Genomic DNA, 22,389 nt, shown 5'->3' with positions numbered 1-22,389 from the left:
ACAGATGATTTTACTGAACCCATGAAGACCCAAACAGCCAATGACTACTAAAATCATCTTTTGATCTAAAATGTTTAATAACTTCTGAACCAATAAACCTATTAATATGTTGAAATAATTGGTGTAAAATGCAGTTTTTCATCTTTTCAATGTCATCAGATATGACCCATTTGGACGTTCAGAGGCTCTGTAGTGAACTGGAAACACCGACATCTTCTACATTGATTCACCAGTAAAACCCACTGAGTTTGATAAATGACAGTGGATGGACACACTTGGTTTTATGTTCAGTTGTTGATACATTTGTATATTATATTATATTATATTATATATTTTCTCTGTTTTTGATATAATATCCCTCAACCTTAAACAGAGCTTTTACAAACATCTACGTAATCAGTAAATTCAATATAGGAAAATACTTGATTTTCACTGAAAACTGTTCTCTTGTATATTCATTGGTTTTGTTGTTTTAGTTCCATATCAGCGAACACAGTGGACACATGCATCATCCCATACACTGTCATTCATACCATTACTGTAACTTGTTGTTCTTGGTAACCCTGATCTGCACTAACATGTTTGAGTATTTTTTTTTGTTTTCATATTATCTCCATGAAGTGATTAATAACTAGTATTAGAGTATGTTAAAATGAGAGAAAACATCAGATTAGCTGCAAGAAAAACATTTTATTTCATAGTTTTCATACAGTATATCACTTTCTGATATTGCGTTTTAAATGCATGTTTCTTTGCCTCAAAAATTAAACATTTTCATTTATTATTATTATTATTATTTATTTATTTTTTTTGAGAAGCCCACATCACAACAGTCACACCACATACACATCTTACACACTCCACCACACACAGAACATTTACACAACCAAGACAGGACATTGATTCTTATTACTGACTGACATTTTGTTTCTTTTGTATATTACACGCCATATATCTTAACCCCCCCCCCCCCCCCCCCCCCCGCCCCCCTTTCCCCCACATTGTGATGATTTAATGTAAATGTAAATATTGTATAATACTGTACATAAATCTCTTTGTCACTTGGTGCTGCTTCAATAAAGGTAAAACAAAACAAAACAAAAAAAAAAGGTTTATTAAAAACATTTCATTCGCATTATTTTTTTCATGCCTAGAGAGGAATAAAAACACTCAGGAAAAAAAATCTTGACGAAGGTTCTCATAATTCATGCATGAAAGGGTTAAGATCACACTGTCAAGAACAAGCAGATCTGACAGACATGTGAGTAAAAACATCAGCTTATAGGGACTTCTGTTGTGCCCACAGTGTGAGCGTAGCTGATGTGACCTTTTACTGCATACATGTACACATTCACACACTGCAGACAACAGGTCAGGTCAGAAGTCAAAACATGAGTGTTAACTCCAATTATGTAATCAGTTAATTTTTATTTATTTATTTATTTTTTACAAGTATACTTATAACTTATAACCTGTTGTGTTTTTTTTCACAAGGTGTGATGTAAAAGCAAGAAATCTTACTAAACTGTTTATGAATAAAGTACTGCATATATTTGGATGGAAGTTATGGTCTACAATGCATTTATATGTATTAGTTATTTATTACATGTTCTGTGATGCAGCACTCTAATTGGCTGACGTTCTGTGACGCTGCACTCTAATTGGCTGACATTCTGCGACGCTGCGCTCTAATTGGCTGACATTCTGTGACGCTGCTCTCTCATTCATTGACATTCTGTGACGCTGCGCTCTCATTGGCTGTCGTAAGGAATGATGTTCAAAGGGAGAATGTGGATGTGGACAGGGGTCTGGATCAGCACTTATGTTGTTGCAAGGCTCTAAAAGCAATGTTCTAATGTTCTAAAATATATGTTCCTTTCATCTTACATGTGTTGTTCTTGTTACCTCTGCCAAGGAGGTTCTGTTTTTGCCGACGTTGGTTTGTCTGTCTGTCTGTCTGTCTGTGTGCAAGATAACTCAAAAAGTTAAGGCCGGATTTGGATGAAAATTTCAGGAAATGTTGATTCTGGCGCAAGGAACAAATGATTAAATTTTGGTGGTGATCGGGGGGGGTACTGATCTGCCTTGGTGGAGGTCTGTGCTCTCTGAGTACTTTTCTAGTTTTTTTTTTTTGCCACTTATAGGTAAGGAACCAAATATGGTAACTTTATTAACCTCGATTTTCTATTTAACAATAAAAATTTTTGCTAATTTTCATGGAATTAATAAAGTCTTGTTATGTCCTCCAAAAACACACTAAGGCTGAAATTTTGAATTTCAGAGTATTTCTATGAGTGCCATATAAAGGGTTAAGTCTGGACCCTCACATAGAAATTTAGGTTGTGTTAAACGTCTTGTTATGCACATTCCCCTGTAATTCATCGCGGCATGTTTGAAAACTTTGGCAATTTTGAGAAGCTGACTGGAATTTTAATGTAGTTTTGAAGGCCTGAACATCACTTGGCTGCATAGTAATTGTTTCATCGGGGGCTGAGGATGTGTGAACAGATTGAGTTATACTGGATCAGTGTCATGAGCCCTGACAACAGAACTGTGAACACTACTAACATATAAATGTGGTTACACTCACTTTCCAGTGCTGACCTCGCAGAGTCAAAAGCCGTCAGGGCCACCCTGTTCTTAAGCTTTTCCGTCAAAGTGGACTGCCTGTTTCATCTTAGCTGGGTTATTCATGACCGTAGTTCAAGAGCTTGGTGTTCCAGCCCCGTCAAAGAGCACCGTCCTTGATCCCAGGCTGTAACCCCTGTCAAAGTGTTGGTGTCTCCATCCCTGGTGAAAGCTCCCCACACCAAAGGTAATGTTACGACTCACTACTGCAACTTGACGCTTTGGATGATAAAAATAAGAAACTTCACAGGGGTTAAATTTAACGTTACTGTCCATTAAACACCCTCCATCTCTAACATGTCAAATTTCCCTTAACTGAGACAAACAGATTTGTTAAACCATAACCTGAATACATCCAGAGGAGCTTTGAGAGGAATTCATGAAAGCAAATATGGATTTATCTTCTTAACCCAGTTTATAATCTTTACACTGAAGCTTAAATGTGACATTGACCATAATTGAGGTTATAAGATTTTTTGCAGGATGAGATTTCCATTTTTCCACATGTGCTTTTGCCTTCAAACTGATAAATGGGAGCTTTTTTAATCTGTTAAACTTTATAAGCGATTGCATGAAGTCCTTTGAGGATTGTCTGCAACTGCCACCGTTAGAGACACAGAGAAAAAACAGGAAAAATGACTCGTTTGTTGAAACTACACTGGCATTGCAGAGAATCTAAGAAAAGAGATGATGTGAAAACCTTGTCTAATGGCTTTAGAGTGGGTGCTACTAAATGTCATCTTCCACTGACAAGTGAAAACCTGCATATAAAGGTTTGTAACCAGCTTAAATGCAATAGCTAACAAGACTGTTGGTGTATCTGTACCTTGAGTCGAAGTCTGTGTTCAAATTCAGACGTCTCTTCTGTCAAATTGATGGCATATGTTACAGATAAAATCCACTTCCTTCAATGCTCCTTCATTCAAATGTCAATAACTGTTCTCCTACAGCTTGACATCATTTTTTTTTAGGTGTAGCATTTACTGTTGGAGCTCCAAAACTCTGGAACAGTGTATCTTTTACTATTTGATAAAACAGTTACTAAAATTCTACTTGTGTTCACTACACTTTTGTCATTACTAGCACAGTGGTTAAACCCTCAACAGCTTAGAGCTATTTCTGTAGTGACTTCCAAATTATTTATTCTCTATGTTTAAATTTGCCTAACAGATTTATCACCATTATATATGATACTATACTCGGCATTCTGCAGTTTTCAGTGAAAAGTCTGTGTTTTCCTATATTTCGTATACTGATCATTTAAATGTACTTAAAAGCTCAGAGCACAGTCAAAGGTTATATCAAAACAGAGAAAACAAGGGAATAGTGACTTTCTTGACAAAAATATATTAACTGAACATGAAAACAAGTGCTGGCATTTGTCAAACTGTATGGCTTTTATTGGTGAATCAATGTTGCAAAGAAATGATGGTGTTTCCACATTCAATACAGAGCATCTGAACATTCAAAGGAGTCAAATGTGATGACCATGAAAAGCTGAGAAACTGCATTTTACCTGAATTATTTTAACCCATAAAGACCCACACAGCCACCTATGACCAAAACCATCTACTGATCTAAAATGTTTAATACCTGTTCATCCACTAATCCTATCAATACATATAAATAATTGGTTTAAAATACAGTTTGTCATCTTTTCATGGTCATCAGATATGACCCATTTGGACCTTCAGAGACTCTGTAGTTACCGTGGAAACACTGTCATCTTCTACAACAGCGGTTCTCAAATGGGGGTACACGTACCCCTGGGGGTACGTGAAGGCACTCCAGGGGGTACGTGAGATTTTAAAATATATTTAAAAAGTAGCATCCATGCAAAAATCCTTTAAAAATAATTATTAAATGAATTAAATATTTCAGGAAAATATATAAGTTCATAAAAGGAATTTTATATTCAGTAGGCTATTCAATTTCATCATCCTAAAGACCCAGAGCCTCCCCCATACCAGAATGGTTCGACCCAACCTGTCACATGCCACCTAGCATCACCTGTCAATCACTTGAAAACTCAAACAATGGAGTCGTGGTTGAAGCATAATTCTTTTGAAAACACGGAGGGACAAATGGCAAAGAAGGCCAAACCAGAGCCGGCAAAATTCCAGCTGTATCTTGAAGATTATTATGTTATGTTATGTTTTTGAGAACAGATCTTTACTATGATCCCAAATTAGGACACTTTATGTTGATAATTATTTTTATGTGCACAATTCTTTATTTATAATTAAGTTAATTCTTTCTTTCTTTTTTTTTTTTAGTTATATCTTTTTATTTCCAAGTAGTTCAAGAGAGACCACTACAAATGGAGTTCCAAAGTTTAATAAATCAGACACTGATGGCACAGAACTCTGTTTTAAGTCATTTTTTTTTTCAACCAAAAATGCTTTGCACTGGTTAGGGGGTACTTGGCTGAAAAAATATTTCACAGGGGGTACATCACTGAAAAAAGGTTGAGAACCACTGTTCTACAACATTGATTCACCAGTAAACCCATGGATTTGGATCAATGACAGTGGATGGAGACACTTGTTTTATGTTTAATTAAGGATCTATTTTGCTGAAAAAATCACTTTTTCTTCAGTTTTCTCTGTTTTTGATCAAATAACACTCAACTGTAATCTGGGGTTTTATGAACATCTACATGATCAGCGAATTAGATATAGGAAAATACCTGATGTTCACTGAAAAAATGGAAAATACAGAGGATAATGTCATAAAAAATGGCAATAAACCACTGAAGAAAAGCTTAATATAGAGGAAAAAAAATAGTTTGGAACTGCCACAGGAGTAGTACTGGGTCTTTATGGGTTAATGTATTGATAGGATTAGTGGTTATACAGTTATCAAACATTTTAGATTTGTAGATGCTTTTGATTAAAACAAAACAAAACAAAACAAAACAAAACAAAACAAAACAAAACAAAACAAAATCACCATTACCTCTTTAGGTCTTTGAGGTTTAATGATAAAGTTCCTCATCTGAACAAAATGCATTGAACAGGTTGCAGTTATTTTTAAATAAGGAAAACATACAACAAGATGCTAAAATACAATAGTGTTTTACATTGCCATGTATGCAAAGCAATATAGAAATAAACTAATTTAAAAACGATTACCAGAAATATGATTTTCTAGAATACAGTCCAATCATTTTGTTCAAATCAGAAAAACAAGCTTGTGCTGCTGGAGTATCATTTATATTTCTTGTAAAAATTACAAACTGGCAAAATTTGCAGCAGAAAGGAGTTTCAGTTGAGTGAAATGAAATGTTATAAAGGAGGAAAAATGTTCTATATGTTCTTTGTTCATCATTTGATAGAACATTAATCTGTTGTTTTGTTGCATTGTACTAGTTTCATAACAGAAAAAAAAAACATGTATTATTGTTCTCTGTTGCTCCCTCTCATTCACACTCACATAAACATGGACCTGGACAAACACACCTAAAAGGACATGGACAGACATTCACACACAATCATTTTAGTGGTGACTCACATCAGTCGGTGAAAACAGGATGTTAGTACACGGGCTGCTACCACACAGTCTGAGGTCAGGCCAAAGTACATCACTGAGTCTGTCTCTCAGTTATCCTTCTCAGCAGAAACAAATGCTTGGATACAGAATTATAAGAATAGTCTTAAATTGAAACTTTCACATTTATCTCCTGTTCTCCTACTGCTTTAACCCATAAAGACCCAGAGCTGCTTTTGTAGTTTTCTCTCTAGATTTCATCTTTTTTAAGTGATTTACCATGATTTATTGTAGTATTATCCTCTGTATTTTGCATTATTTTCAGTGAAAATCCCATATTTTCCTATATTTCCATTACTGACAATGTAGATGTTCATTAAAGCTCTCATTAAAGTTAAGGCTTATTATATCAGAAGCAGAAAAAAAATGAAGAAAAGATGATTTTCTCGACAAATATATCATCAACTGAACATAAAACAGTGTCTCCATCCACTGTTATTAAGCCAAACTCCATGGTGAATCAATGTTGTAGAAGATGACGGTGTTTCCACGTTCAGTACAGAGCCTCTGAACGTCCAAATGGGTCATATCTGATGACTACGAAAAGACAAACTGCATTTTACACCAGTTATTTACATGTAGTGATAGGATTAATGGATCAACAGTTATTAAACATTTTATATCAGTAGATAATTTTGGATGTTTGGGTCTTTATGCATGAAATCCAACCTGAATCATTTAAATCATGGTCACTGATTGTAGTCACACTGATCACATTTAACCACGAATACTAGACAGGGAAAATCAGCAAGGAAACAAACTGCATTTTCTCCAGTATGGACTGATCAAACCCCCTCTGACAGACGTCACCTCTGCTGCTCCTTGTCTTCTTGATTTTTTTCTAAATCCCAGCCCCCTCCGAAGCTCCAGCACTCTGATCATCAGCCCACACAAGACACTGGCACTACCTTCACACATATCTACAAAGGTACACTAGAACAGAGGAAAACGACTGTCTGCCCGAGAGTACTGCACCTCCACTGGATGTGAAGGAGGGGGAAAGAGTGAGAGGAGAGAAAAAGAGTGTAGGAAGGAAAGAGGAGAACAATGTAAGTGGTTTTACCCAATCACCAGCCAGATCCCGGTTAAGACCTTTCTGTCTGCTAAAGAAGTCTTTTGTGGAATCATGACAAAGCTGCAGAAGCAAGCCTTTGTCTGAAAACAAAGAGGAGTGTTTGAGTCCACCATTGTAGCTGTGTGTGTGTGTGTGTGTGTGTGTGTGTGTGTGTGTGTGTGTGTGTGCAATCCCAAGTGTGTTTACCTCTGAGAGCAAGATAGCATGTGTTAGTTTGAAAAATTGCTTCTGTGAGTGGAGTGTAAAGGAAGTGTGCAACAAATGCAACAGCAGTATGTAAGTGTGCATTTGACAGTATGTGTGTGATTGTGTCCTTCATTTCCTTGTGTTGAAGATTGGGTTGAATATCACATGGCCCCTGCTCATCTGTGAAATCCTCTAATGATCTCACGTGCGCACAGGACACACACACACACACACACACACACACACACACCTACACACACACACACCTACACACACACACACACACACACACACACACACACACACACACACACACACACACACAAAACACAACATGAAACACATACGCACAAATGCATTTGGACACTCCAGCGCGAAATGTCCCGCCTTTCTCATCACCACCTTATCACCCCTGACAACAGTCAGCAACGGGGGCAAAAATGAAGAGCGAGACATGAAAGAGACAGCAATCAGTGCTTATATGAAAATTCACTCAGACAGACACGCACACGCAAACAGACAGTGACGAATCAGCTGCTATAGTCCCCCTGCTAATGGAAATCCTACCCAGCAGATGTGCACTATTGGATGAACACACAGAGTGTGAAACAGGCTTACAGTGTGTACACATGCAGGTATTGAACCCTACACGGCTGACACCAGTAGCGACAGCCGGTGCAGCCACCAGAGAATAGGTGTGTGAGTGTGTGTTTACTGTAAGAGAAACCTCATGGACCTGTGACTTTCCATTTAATGAGACTCAAATAAGTACATGACCTGAACATTTGGAAATATCCAATTCAGAAAATTCACCTCCACCATGATAACATTTTTATTTGGGGTTATTTATACACTGTAGTCTGTATTAAAATAGGAATGAAGCTTCCTTAAGCAAATGACATAAGGAGGATATAAAAAGGAGAAGGTGATAAGAAGTGGAAAGGTGTGGGCAAAAAGTGAAAGCAATAACAGGAGAAGCAAGATGATGAAATTGTAGGAAAAGAGGGAGATGTGAGAAAAATGGTCAAAAAGAGAGGAGTGTCAAGAGAGCAATCCTGTCCTGCTTAATGACAACACAGCTAGCAGAGTTCTACTTGGGACAGGATAAGTGGGGCAGAGGGATGGCTGATGAATATATAAACAGCACATGTCTGAAAGGCAGACTCCCCAAACTGCATGAACTCTGAATTACCCCCATGCTGCACCCAAATATGCACTCTAGTTTCTCCTGCTACTTTCAGCTCCTTGTCAATATTCCTTATGCGCTTATTAATTATTTAAAAAAACAACAACACAAAATTAAAACAAAAGAATAAAAAAAAAATGAAGGGCAGCCGGTAGTTTAGGTGCTGATGCTGGGCTCTGTATGAACCCATGCATGGATGGCTCCATGTTATTCTGCTCCAGCACCCTACTAGAAAGTCCACATGTACGCATGCGTGGCTAGAGCGCGCTACCGCAGACAGGGGGCGTCAACATGGCGTTCTCTCCTCGACGACCGCACTGACTGCAACCTGCCAATAAGAGAGAGAGAGGGAGAGGGAGAGACACAGAGAGAGAGAAGCGTAGGCTACCGTTCTGTCAAACCTCCATCCTTTTTTCCCAGACCTATGAATCCCTACACATTTTCAGGAGGATAGGGCGAATTCCGAACTTTATTCAACCGTCGCTCTTGTGCTGTTGTTTTGTGCGCAGTGGATGTGTTTAGTGCAGCCGCAGACGCTCGAGCTTGTAGAGCAGGTGTGAGAGACAGCGGCGACCGCTCCTCTCCTCCCTGTTTCCAAGGGGAAATGTCGAGCGAGAAGCCGGTTTCAGCACCACCGGGTTCTGCTTCTTCGCTCACGGACACAGACCGAGACTCCCATCCTCCGCCGGGCTCCTCCGCGCAGCAGCCGCAACCAGCCGCCGCGGGCGCTGGCTCCGGCGCCACCGGGGAAAGGATGGTGTCTGCAGCCGGCTCTATGGTCCTCCCGGCCGGGGTGATTAACCCCGCCGTCCCGATCAGGAATATCCAGATGAAATTCGCCGTGCTAGTGGGCCTAATCCAGGTCGGGGAGGTTAGCAACCGGGACATCGTGGAGACAGTGTTGAACCTGGTGAGTGGAAACAACTAGTGTTAGAGCAGCAGTGGAAGGCAGCCATAGAAAACAGGAGAATCACTGCGCCCTAACCCGCTATGTTTTATTTACGATGCTTCATTCCCCTGGTTGTGTGGCTTTCAGAGGATGATGTCATTTGTTTGTTCGGAGGATGGATGTGGGCTTTTTTTTTCTTATTGCACAGAAAAAGGAGCATACATGCGCCTGTGCAGTGTAGGATAAATAAAACTGTATTATTGTTAAGCCTTGAGAAGCTGAATGGAGCATGTGACCCCACCGAGGCATGCAGGGTAGTCTAATCAAGACCATTGTTGACTAAATGACCCGTTTGCGGTCCAACAAGGAGAATACATTTTCAGCCAAAGTGTGGAAGATATGGTGTATGCAGGCTATTCTCTTGACCCCAATATGTATCCTGATTTAATGCAATTGGCTGCTTGGAGGAAACGGCGAATGCAATGTTGCGCACAACACTGAGTCCTAAACGGAATCGATTCGCTTTGCTCAGGAGCGAAATCATACATTCCGGTCTGTTGTCCATTCAAACAAATTTAATCCAACACGGACAAAGGCCGACTAGCATTATGCTATCCATCGACATATGTGTGAGAATGGCTTAAAATTCTGCAGGCCTATTGTTGAAGCCCGGGCCCTGCATCCTGTGCGCAAAGGACTGATGTATAGGTAGCTGACAAATGGATTGTGCTTTACGTAGCTGTGTCCAAAGACCGATAATTACAATAGTGGATCACACATACAGAGCTACCCCCTCCCATATTTAGTCCATCGGAGGTTGCGATGCTGGGCCTAGCCTACACTAACACATCAGAGGATTTAATCCAGCTGGGGTTTTGACATGACTGGTGTTTCCTGTTACGAAACAGATGAGCAAAATGTACAGCAGACGTGGGTCTGGAAGGCTAATGCGTTAGGAGGATAGGCTATAGGAATATAGGACGTGTGTGTTGGATGCTGGCAGGCTGGTTACCATCCTCCATGCATCAGGCAATGGCGTCTACTGCATGACATTACATATCTGCCAATAGAAGAGAGACTCTGATCATTACTAATTTTCTTTTATGGAAGTGGTAGCCTTATCTATGCATCATTTCTAACCTGATTTGGGATAGTTTCTCTCCTGAGGTTGCAGGGTTTCATGTAGCCCGTGGCCTATTTACTCACTGGATGCTCAGAGCAGGACAGTCTACAGCTGGGCTAAACCATTTTCCTCTCAGTCAGACTTGTGAGCCGTCAGGATTTCAGGTTGACTCTCATCTCTCAATCGATTATTAGTGCTGCTTGGGAGAACAGAGTGGGCAGACCCAGGTAGTTCTCATTCTTTTGCACCCCCCTGGCAGCACAGGCTGATAACCATCCATCCTGTTCCACGGTTTCCCCTTTTCACTGTGGAAAGGCTGAGAGGACTAATGCTGCCTGCATAGGCTGCCCTGGCTGGGCAGCGCCATGCATTTAAAAGCAGGTGGAGAGGAGGAGGCGGAGAGGGGGTTGAGGGTGGGTGGGGGAGGAGAAGAGAGAGAGTGGAGGAGGAGGAGGATGAGGTGGTAAGATGCTGCAGTGGCTATGTGCTCAGAAATCACCAGCTGATGCAGCGGAAGAGGGAATGATTCTAGATTGGTCCACATCAGATCAGCTGAAAGCTCACCAGAGCATTCAATTGAAAATTCCCTCTACTTTACATAAATACCTGCTTTTAGGCCTGCACTTTGATTTGTGAATGTTGCATTAAGAGCCTGACACCCTGACAAATTAAAGCAGTATGTGTTAGCCATACAAAGCCTTACTTGCTAAATCCTGAATTGAACAATCAGTTCTGGTTGCGAGACTGCCAATAGCTAAGCCTGTTAGGGAATTCTGTTGCCCAGCTCCTTAATTAAAAGAGTTGAAACAAAGAGGTGTAGAGGCAGGAAACCTCAGTGGTCAGCCTGTTGGTACAATGAGTCCACTGTGACCCAAAAGCTGATCCATTATTCCAGTCAATGTGGGAGACCACAGCAGCCACATTCTGTCCACCCTGACTGTATTGATCAGATCCCACTGCGGCTTGAGGGAACAGATGGCTTGTCTGCTGGATCAGATATGCTCCCTGTTCTATACAGCACAGCACTGGCCCTTTGGCTAGTGATAAACTGTGGAGTCTCCAGTAACATAAAGGGGAAAAAAGCAGAGAGAAGACAATAAAAATCAACTTGGACTGAGATGTTTGGCTGCACTGATACCGATACAGTGGCAAACAATAGAGCAGAATCAGTTTAGCTGTGCTGCTGCTCGTGTAGCTGAGGGGATCAGGCATATAATGTAATAACAATAAGATGTTTTTGAATGCAACTGAACAAATAGAGTATACAAAATGCTCCCATACACAGGCAATGTACAGTGTGTGAGTGTGTTGCTGGCAATGAGGTGCTCGGCTATGATCATCAACAAGGCATCACAGTTGTCAAGGCAACACTGCTCTTTGACTGCCTGCCTCCAGACGCTCGACCACCTGGTGTTGCTTTCTACTTCCGGACTTCTGCCACAGGACTCTCCATTGCTCATGCACTTTCTTCATCTCTTATTCTTTGTTAATGTTTGTGTGACAGGTATAAAAAGGCTCACATTAATAGAGGCAGGTTGCTCAGTAACAAGGTTCATTTGTTCTACAGATTTGTGAAAAATGAAAGAAAATAACAAACATGTTTGAAAATCGTTCCACCACAAGGATACAGATCAGCCTTGGTGTTGGGTCACATTGAGCAGCACATGAGGGACAGGCACCATAACCTTACTATTTTCTTGATTATCGACCTATCCATGTGTTTCTGTGTTACTTTGTCTTCTCTGTTTGAAGAATTGAGAATTATATTGTAAATGTGTCTGCAGGCAGGGCTGTCAGACCCTCTGCCTAAGTACAGCTCCATCTGTACTTATTTATAGACAGCTCTATCTAGTCGTAATGCTTTTTTTGGGATCAAAAGCGTGTTTGTCTGGGATGGAAAAAGATTGGTGACGCTCTCCGGCTCACTGTTGGTCTCCGCGCCTCTTTTTCTTGACTCTTTCTTCTTTCTTCCTCCTCTTTCCCTTGTGGTCTGATGCAGTATCTTTTGGCAGTTTAAATCCATACCTGAACCCCCTTTAGTGGTCCCACTGAGCCTCTGTTAGCAAACGTCTCATTGTTCCTGTCAACACACTCCACAATTACCAAAGTCAAAGGTTACAGCAGAGTGAAACACACCAGTGCATTCAGAGACTCAGATGTTCATTTATTGACATCTACAGATACAGTACACAGTAAGCACACTACAGTAACCTAATCATATTTTCTGAAGGATTCAAAAAGCAATTGCACAAATAATAAAAAAAAAAAAGAAAAAAAAAAGATTAAGCAGAGGGGGCAGAAAAAGGGCTGAACAGATTTAGAAAAAAAGTGTTTTTGTGGTTTGTCATATGTTGAGCACGGCTTGACCCTCTTTCTGGAGTGCGCCGACATTGGGAAGCTGATTAATACCTTACAGATTTCTAAAGGAATAGGTCATCCAGTTTCATCATGGAAGTTGTGACATTTTATTTAGCCCTAGGGTGGTTTGACTCACCAGTTTAAAATTCAGTTTAATTTAAAGTTTTTTTTTGTTTGTTTGTTGTTAAGTTTACTCTGGCTCTAGACTCTGAGTGATGGCTAACTATCTCCCTGCAGCACTGTAATCTACTTGCATGACCATGCGGAGGAATAACAGTGTGTCATCATGTGCTAGCAGAGCCACAACAAACCTAACAGAATCAAGCAGTCTAATAAATATCATATTATGTGTACAGTATGTTTGATGGACTAATATATAAATGCACTAAATATTTTCTCTGTATTATTTTATTATTCTCTATATTTTCCTCTGATGCTTACTCTGTAATGTCTCACTTTCTATTAGACTTTACATTATTTAGTTACAGTGCAGTTTGCATCCTTGAAAGTCATTTATTTGTGATTATTAACATTAGTATAATGCCTGTTGTAACTGTTATGATGATGTGCATAAACTCTCTACATGGCTCTTCTCTGGTTTTTAAATTAGACCCTTTTTTCATGGATTCATTTCATAGTGAGGATGTATTTCACTCTGGATATCTGTTATGAGTCTGACTTTTCATGTTTGTTTTTAATGATTTTGCATTTTTATTCTACTCCAAGTCTTCACCTTTATCCGCTTGTGTATTGGCAGAAAACCACTAATATTACTTTTTGAACCATATCATGGAAAACATAGTCTAGACTGAAAGTATCCTAAGTGCGTACATTTTTGTCAATATGGCAACACCTTAAAGATTTGACAAGCAGAAAACAAAACATAAAATAACCAAATTATAATATTAAAAGACATAGGGCCTCAAGTGAATCTTAATATTTCTTTGTTAGTACATCTGGCAAAATAAATTCTCCTTTAGTATACTGATTATTATCATAAAAAATGGAAATGCTCATTACTGTTTCACAATGATGTTCATCAAATTGCTTGTTTTATTAGGCCATATGTCCAGAAACCCAAAGATATCATTTACATTTAAATGAGAGATTCATAGAAAAGCAAGTTGCAAATTATCCAGTAGTTTGAATGAAAAATTGGGCATTTCCTCTTGGAAAAAAAATGGACTGCTAATTAATTTTGGCTTGATCGTTTTATCATTACAGCAGTAAAAAAAAATGGAAGTATCAGTGATATTTAACTGAAGTTTTAATTAGTTTTCATCGAGCCGAACTGCTGGTATATGCTGTCCTACTTATTTGGAGAAACCTTGCAATTTCACGACAAAAATGTTTTAGAAAGAGGATGCGCAGTGTGTTTTCCAGGCCTCTGCGAGATGATGTTGGGGGTTATTTTTGGGAAAGATTAGCTGCTGTAATGCTGCAGAGAAGCTTAGTCAGTTTGTGCCTGGGGGCTACAGCCAGAGAGCAGTGTTTACTAATGACCACAGGGCTGGTGCTGACCCGACGAACCCAAATTCCAAGTGTTTGTACACAGGGTAACACACCGCTAACAGCTTCAACACACATGCACATGCGCTGCTCTATGAGAGGTGGAGGACAGAGGGTGTGGCTTCCACTGCAAGGTCATGAATGACTTTGCTATCTATCACACAGCTGGGTTGTCCTGACCTCAGCCTGAGCCAGCGTGAGACACAGGAAGATGATGTGGAAAAGCAGGCCTGTCTTTGTGAGGAGCAAGGGAGTGATGGGTGAGACAGGCAGTGAGACCAATGGGAAACTAAAGGGAAATAGATGATGACAAGGATCCAGAGGGGTTCAAAGGGAAAATTGAAAAGTATGTGATTGTCCTTCATCCACTCTTTTCTTCTGGAGTGTTGCATAGGTCTGGCTGTATGGCGTTCAGTTGGGGTCTGATGAGTTCCGGGCCCCCTGCGGAGCCTCATCAGGCTGTGGGTATCACCACACTCCCCTTTCTTTCCTGTGCTTCCTGGTGACATGACTGAAGTCTCCAGACCCAGGTACACAAGAGAGTTTGCCCACTTTTCATATAAAGCACGCAGACTGTTAGATAGAGCTTGACATTTGAGTTTTAATTGGCCATTTGTCTTCATCAGTCACTTGTCACACAGTGGCATCAGCTCCTACTGGTTTGTTAGCACGAGCAACCTTCCCCATTGAAAGCTAGGTTTGCAGCTGCCATGCATTGAATGGTAGTGGAGAAAGTCTAGAAACGTTTTTACAGCATGAGAAGTGTCTTGGAAAGGAAAAATAACCAATTACAAATCTAAATGTCAACCCAGTTGCTCTTAAATTCTCTTAGTAGCAGGTTTCTCCAGAATAATCCGCTTCAGAGCATGTGTGAGGCTCACTCTTCCTGGTTTCAGTAGAATTCCTCTCAGTCATTCTGACTTAAATTATGACCCACTTTGTGTTGAACTCTTAGCTTTCTGACTTGTATGCCTGTAAGTCTATATGGTGTTAAGCGCAGATGCCAAACCGCTCACCTTTCTGTCTTAGAGCGCCTCAATTCTGCTCCACTTCTGTAAATTCCTCCTCATCCTTCGTTAGCCGCTATTTCCGGATGCAAGGATTTTTCAGGGGATAAGCTGTGCCAGATTTTTAGGTGAAGCTACCCACCGCCTGGGAATGGGGCAAACGGAGAAAAAACATGGCCAATCCTCACTTAATGACACCTTTTGTTACCTCCCTGTCACTCTCTCCTCATTTCTCCATGCTTTATCTCCTGTGAGCACATCCATCTCCCTAACCCTTCAGTGTAATCTCATCCCTCACTCCCTGACTCCCTGGTTGGGTGAAGCAGTTGGAGGATGAATGTGGATGATCCCTATTGTGAGAAGGTAATGGAGTTGTCTGCCATGCTTGTTCTGTTTCTCCACTCCTCCCCTCCTATTCCACCCAGCTGTGCCACATTTGAGAGTCTGCAGAGTATTGTCTGTCAACTACAGTAAAGTATCTGCAGTCACATTGTATGTACAGTAATATCAGGTAATTTGGTCACATTTGGATCTTGCAGAATGGTGTAATAACAATGTAAAAATCCACTTTTTGCTAAGGTGCATCAGTATGCATGTATTGATTTCATATAAGTTGCATTGATCTGCAGAGTGGGAATATTATGAATTAAACATGGTTTACAAACTCAAAGCATGTGCTGAATGCCAACTACTGAGTTGTGATTCACTCATAGCCAAACATTCACACCCTGTCTGCAGGATACTTTAGGACAGTGTCTCGGTTCATTTTGTGAAGTGCTTACTGCGTTGTTATTTTATACTGAATAAACAACTAAAAGCAGAAATAGTTCAAATGGTGATTGATTCATTTTCTTATTGCTAACCCCACCTAATGCTAATGATTGATTAATTTCTACATGAATACTCGTATAAAGGCTCCAAAAAGCTTGCGTTTTAATTATTCCTGTTGTCTTCCCCTCATACTATTGTCTGGTTCAAGCTATTGTGTCTGCCTCTTTTGTATTTTTTTTTTTTCCTTCCTACAACATGCGCGACATCTGTGTGTGTCTGCATGTGTGTGATTGCAGAGGGGGGTTTGCGGGCGTCCTTTCTATGGAATCCTTATATGGCATATCTGGATCAAAAACATTGCAGAAATATTTGTTTTTCCATCTTTGTGCGTGCGTTTGAGTCTGGCACCCCTACCATTCACTAATCTTCACATTTTAACAAGCTGCTTTGTTTGAATCACCTGGTATTTGTGCAGTGGTGTGTGTGTGTGTGTGTGTGCGCGCGCGCGCGTGTGTGTATATGTATGTATGTGTGTGCCCCCAACAACCCAGAGAGCTGATAAATGAGTGTTCCCACAACCCCTTGCTTTAGTCTCCTACACCTTCATCTGCACATTCTCTTTGGCGACATACACGCACATGTATACACGCAAAAATACACACAGTGCTCCCTTCCTTCTTGTAGCCCACATCATTGCCTGGCAGGGGTGATTTTATATTCATGCTGGCCTACTTCGCCTCTCCCTTGGCTCCTCTCTCACACACACATACACACATCTGCTTTACTGTGAAGTATAGCTAACTGTGTAGCTATTCATCATGCTGCATACTGCAGTGGCTGAAGGTTGATTATAGCAAACTTTGTAGCGCATGTTTGTGTGTGTAGCTTCAGTACTCCTAATTTTATTTGTAGCTTCACCCTGTAGCATCTAACTGTTGTGATCATACGTCCCCTGCAGTGAGAGCAACAGCGTCGGTTGATCTAACCACTTATTAAACACCACATTAAACTGGTTGGCAGATATCCACTAACAAAAAACCGTTTCTGCTTGAATTCGTCCTCCTCCCATCCCACTTTGACTGAACAATGTATCAGCACTGCATGTTCTTTCAAAAAAAAAAAAAAAATCCAAAGACTGAACTAGTGAATGCAGAAGAGAGCTGTGATCCCTAAAGGATTTCATCTAATAAATCCATTTCAGTAATGATGGAGTGCTGTAGATGAAGAGGAGGGTTAAACAAGGATTTTTAAGCTTTCAGACGAGGATTTTTGGTCTATGACTTCGCAGTTGATATGAGAAAGGCCTTGGATATTTTGCACACTCCAAAAGACTACTTACAGAGATGAGACAGCCACAATATGCTGTGTTATTGTGTCTCTTTTCTTTAGAGGTGATGCTGCCTGGCTTGCTTTTCTACAGCGTTGGTCTTAGCACACACAATAAAGCCAGGTCTGTGTGCTCTGGTCCATGTCAACAAGGGAAATAACAGAATTCTAATCTGCTACGGAGTGCTGAGACTTGAAATAGGACGCTGTACAAAGGCACTGTCGAATAACGAAATGAACACATTTTAACTTTGATGATTCTTCTTTTTATGTTGTTGTTAGAAAGCATACACTGTATATTTGTTGTATCCGGTAGCTAAATGCTGATTGGCATATACGTTATTTTCTTACCAGAGGCAGCAAAAACAAACTGGTTCACACCTTTATCATTATGTAAGAACACTGACTGAGACAAGCTCCGAATATAGTACAGTGAAAACAATGACAGCATGCAGAACGTTAGCGATAAGATGAAGAGACTAATAAAATATTTAATTGCGTCATATAACAGAGGAGACATATCTGCTGGGTTTTTTTTCCTTTTCAAGGTGGTCTGTGTCATTGCACTGTGAGATGGAAGCAGTCAATGAAAACATTCACTTCAGAGCTCTAATTTTAGTGTTATACTTGGAAAACAAATGGAAAAATATACTAGGTATTAAAAAAACAACAATCAAATAGTTTTAAACAGTTTTATTAGGGTATAGATGAAGTTACCAAGCATGCATTTGTAATTTTATCCTTTAAATATTCACCACAACACTAGGTTTATCTAGAAATTAGCCTAGCTATTGGTAATAATTCATTTCTCTGAAGTGGGTAAAAATGACAAGTAAATGTTGAAATATTGTGCATTCAGTCGTCTCAAAATCCTTCTCTCTGATCATTTTGGAACTCATTATTTGAGATCTGTGGTCTTTTCTGTTGTGAAGCACAAATTCGATTTCAGCCATGACTCCAGAGCATCAACAAAACATGCCAAACAGTGGATTAACTGAGCAGCAATTGTGATGAAAGTCTCTAAAAAAAATCACTTCCTGTGTTTTCATTCAAATGTATCCCAAATTCTGACAGAATTTCCAGGATATCAGTGAAAGAAATTGCAAACTTATGGGTATTTCCATCCACTACTGTTGGTTCTTAATTATCTTGATTAAAAGGTTTGCCAGTTACATGTAGCATTTCATACAGTAACTGTCAATTTAGGAGCTGATAACTGATAGGAGCAGCAGCCTGTTATAATTTGAGCATTCTTATTAATTTATTACAAACCAGACATTGACATTTAACAAATAAACATGGGTAAGCAGGTACGCAGACTGTGTGAGGTTAACATCTGTGGGTAAATGTAGATTCCATATTGATATTAAAGCTGAGTATGACTTTCATCACCAATTTTTCATCAAATCTGTAAAACCCCAGTCATAGCCCAAGTATCACAAATCCGTAAGTCTTTCTGTGATTACTCACCTGAATCTCTTCCCTCACGGTGAACAATTTCAAAGTGTACTCCACCATAGACACTGTATGTGCTTACAAACAGAGCTGGTAGGTCACTCGGGTAATTTCGGAAATTTGTCGCGACATGCTTTGTAGGAAGTGGAGTTCCACGCACCTGCTTTTGTTCAGTTGACAGGTTTGTCGCTGCTGTTACTGCGGCTGCATGGAGGTCCGCTTCCCATAATGCACGTCGTGACAAATTTCCGGAAATGTCCGAGTGACCTACTGGCTCTGTTTGTAAACAAATGGTTTGTTTATAGTGGAGTACACGTCGAAATTGTGCACCATGAAGGAAGAGGTTCAGGTGCATAATCACAGAAAGACTTACGGATTCATGATACTTCATTCATGATACAGGTGTTACAGATTTGATGAAAAATTGGTGATGGAAGTCATACGCAGCTTTAAACATAATCAGCCCACTCTGTTTATTGGTGCCATTGTACTTGTAAACACTGAGGCTAAGCTATTGATGGTGCTATTACAAAAGTGGTATTTATGTGAATAGAAATAATCCAGGCCAGAGGTGGGAGGAGGAGAATGTGGAGCGGGCGGTGACCTGGGAAAACAGGCCAACTCAGGATGCCAAAGAAAGAAAGCTTCCAGGTAGAAGTTTTGGCAAACATAAATATACCTGTCATGTTGATCACTGTATCATTTTGTTCTACAACCAAAGATATCACTGTGTTTTCTAATTTTAACATTTTGTTGATTGTTTCTTGTATTAATTTAGTGAATGTTACTGTCTCTTTATTGGTTCACACATGCATACACACAGTTATTCACTCAATCTGTTTCCTTTCCACTTTTTCACCTTGTGTTGATGCCGCAACTTTTCCACTTCTCCAAAAAAAATTATATTTCAAGATTTTTTAAAAACATATTTCTCCATTCTTACTTTTCTATACTCCGGGTTGATAATAAAAACAATCATGGCTGTATTGAAACTCGCTCGCTATTCTAGCAAGTAGCATTTATGCTGTAAATAAAATGGTTGTCTGTGACAGAATGAAAGCCTTAGAAGAAAGATTCATAGTAAATCTCATGAAAAAAGAGACAATTTGTGCTCTGTATTTAATGTAGTCATTAGATGCCACACAAAACATGACAATACTCTGACTATTTTCCATATGTTGCCCGTTGCTGGTTGTAATTGACAGAACATATAGGCGGTGTGAACAGCAACACAGAATGAATAATTGAACATTAAATTGCTTTGACCCGTCCCTACCAAAGTTAGTGAACCTTGTCAGGGTTTCCCTCGCCCCTCCTCTGAAGAGACACAGAAATGCTGATTCTGCTCAGTGCAGGTGGAGGAAGGGGTTTTACAGCCAAAACAGGGGAGTGAGTCGTGACTCATTGTACGACCCTGCTTTTAACCTCCCCCACCCACCTGCTCCATCACACTGCTCCCTCCCTTCTTTGACCCTCGTTCTGCCCTTGTTGCATTGAGCCTCTGGTTCCAGGAAAACCATTAGCGCAGAACATGGTTTGCCAATGCAGAGAGGCACTGTCGTATAATTAAGCTAATGTATGTATACGCAGTCACATTATTATACATGAACATCATGGGACGTTCCTTTAGTCATGGATGTGTTCCCTCCTTGAAATACTATAGGTGTAGAGGGATTATTCTTTCCCACTCCTGAACAGATATAATGTTTTATCATTTATGAACTGTCTATCTTTATTTCTGAGTTGTGACTTCCTCACCTTACTTCCCCATGACTCAAGCTATCTCTCAACCTTATATATTATTTTAGATTGTGCAGTGCGGGAGTTGTTTTTTCTGTAATCTTCATGTTGCGACCCTTTTGAAATCCACTGTTTATTTTCTTTTCCAAGTGTTTTGCCCTTCCAAGTAAGCGAGGGTGAGCTGTTCCAGCTTTGAGTGCACGCTGGCTTTGCGCTGTGATATTTGAGAATGGATTTTGTGTTGATATGACCTTTTGATAGGAAATAGATTTTTGCGAGCGGATTTGACATTTGACATCTCTATCTGGAGACCTGATTTTCTTTTCAAGGAAGAATTCGGATGATGTCCTGCTCTTATATTTGGGTTAATTTATAAAATGACTGTTACTGTTGAGTGTTACTTGGAAATGTCATTGTATTTAATGTAATTGGATTGGTAGATCGGTCTGCATTAGGCCATCTAAATGTATGTACATGACTAGCTCATTTAGCTTATTAAAATTAAGCATTTTAGAATCAATAAGTTGTGAAATCAGCATATGATAATTTCCATTTCAGTTACTCATCTCAAATGTCATATGAATAATAGATTGCTGTTGTAGATGTAAAGCACTGGAAACTTAACTCAGTAATTTTTTTAAGTTCAAGTTCTGTATAGAATATTTAGTAGCAGCTAAGTTATAAAGTTTTTCTTATCTTACTCGTAGCCATTAGTTATCCATTAGTATCCATGAAAATATCCTCCAGGAAGATGGTACTGTTGGTAAATTATTCCATCGTAATGAAAGCTGTGATAAAGTATTAATGTATTGGATCCCCTACAGGCATGCAAATAAGGCAAACTTCCTAGTATAAAAAAGAAGGAGCTCTTGTGAAAAATATAGTTTTTATAAAAGTTTAGTATTGGTCAAAATTTATCACCAAAATGCAAACTTCATCTGATCCCATTTACAGGTTTTTTTTTAACTTCCAAAGGACTAGACTCTGACAGCCACCACACTGTTACTGATTTGTGTGCTGTACTTCAAACAGCACAATCTTCAAACGCTACATCTTCACTGTCCACCAAGCAGGACGAGTCTGAAGTAATGCTGACGTAGCGACAGGCTCGGAGCGCAGAAACGCCTCAACAGAAGCCATATTCACACTAATGCATTTGCATTTTAAAACAATGTTGTGTATTGCATGACCAGACAGGCTGTAAACACAACAGGACCTGGGAATTGTCACAAAATCCTTGAGTAATTGGATGTAGTAATAATATCATAATAACAAGCAGAATTTTGCTAGAACTAACTCTTGTAATTTGGTATCCTTGTTGAATCATCAGCTGGTACTGAAGGCTGATGTCTAGTTTTCTTCCAAAAAAGGTCACATGACAGGGATGCTAAGACCCAATCACATCACAACACTGCTGACCCTGTTTTAGGTTTCATTTATTGCTAGGGGATCTGCCCAAAAAGTCCATATGATGATCAATTTCTTCCCTCTTACAAAATGATGGTGAGTTACAACAAAACTGTGACTGGAGGCTTAGGGTTAGGGTTAGTCAATATGTGATGTTTTTTTTGTTGTTGTTGTTGTTGT

At 39.7% G+C, this 22,389-nt stretch overlaps 1 protein-coding gene across 1 annotated transcript in view; it reads left to right on the top strand.

The window, feature by feature from the left end:
- Window positions 1–8,922: 8,922 nt before the first annotated feature.
- The window catches only part of LOC115432580 (neurobeachin-like), a 55,639-nt gene continuing 42,172 nt past the window's right edge, over window positions 8,923–22,389 (top strand). Inside the window, exon 1 of the mRNA XM_030153491.1 lies at window positions 8,923–9,534. Within this exon, the coding sequence (XP_030009351.1) occupies window positions 9,229–9,534 (306 nt within the window). The 5' untranslated portion in view covers window positions 8,923–9,228. The remainder of the gene's footprint in view (window positions 9,535–22,389) is intronic.

This window comes from Sphaeramia orbicularis, chromosome 14 (assembly GCF_902148855.1).
Source record: "Sphaeramia orbicularis chromosome 14, fSphaOr1.1, whole genome shotgun sequence".
In the NCBI taxonomy this organism is placed as follows: domain Eukaryota; kingdom Metazoa; phylum Chordata; class Actinopteri; order Kurtiformes; family Apogonidae; genus Sphaeramia; species Sphaeramia orbicularis.
Note: the sequence above shows the minus strand (reverse complement) of the source record. Positions and strands in the feature narration are given on the sequence as shown.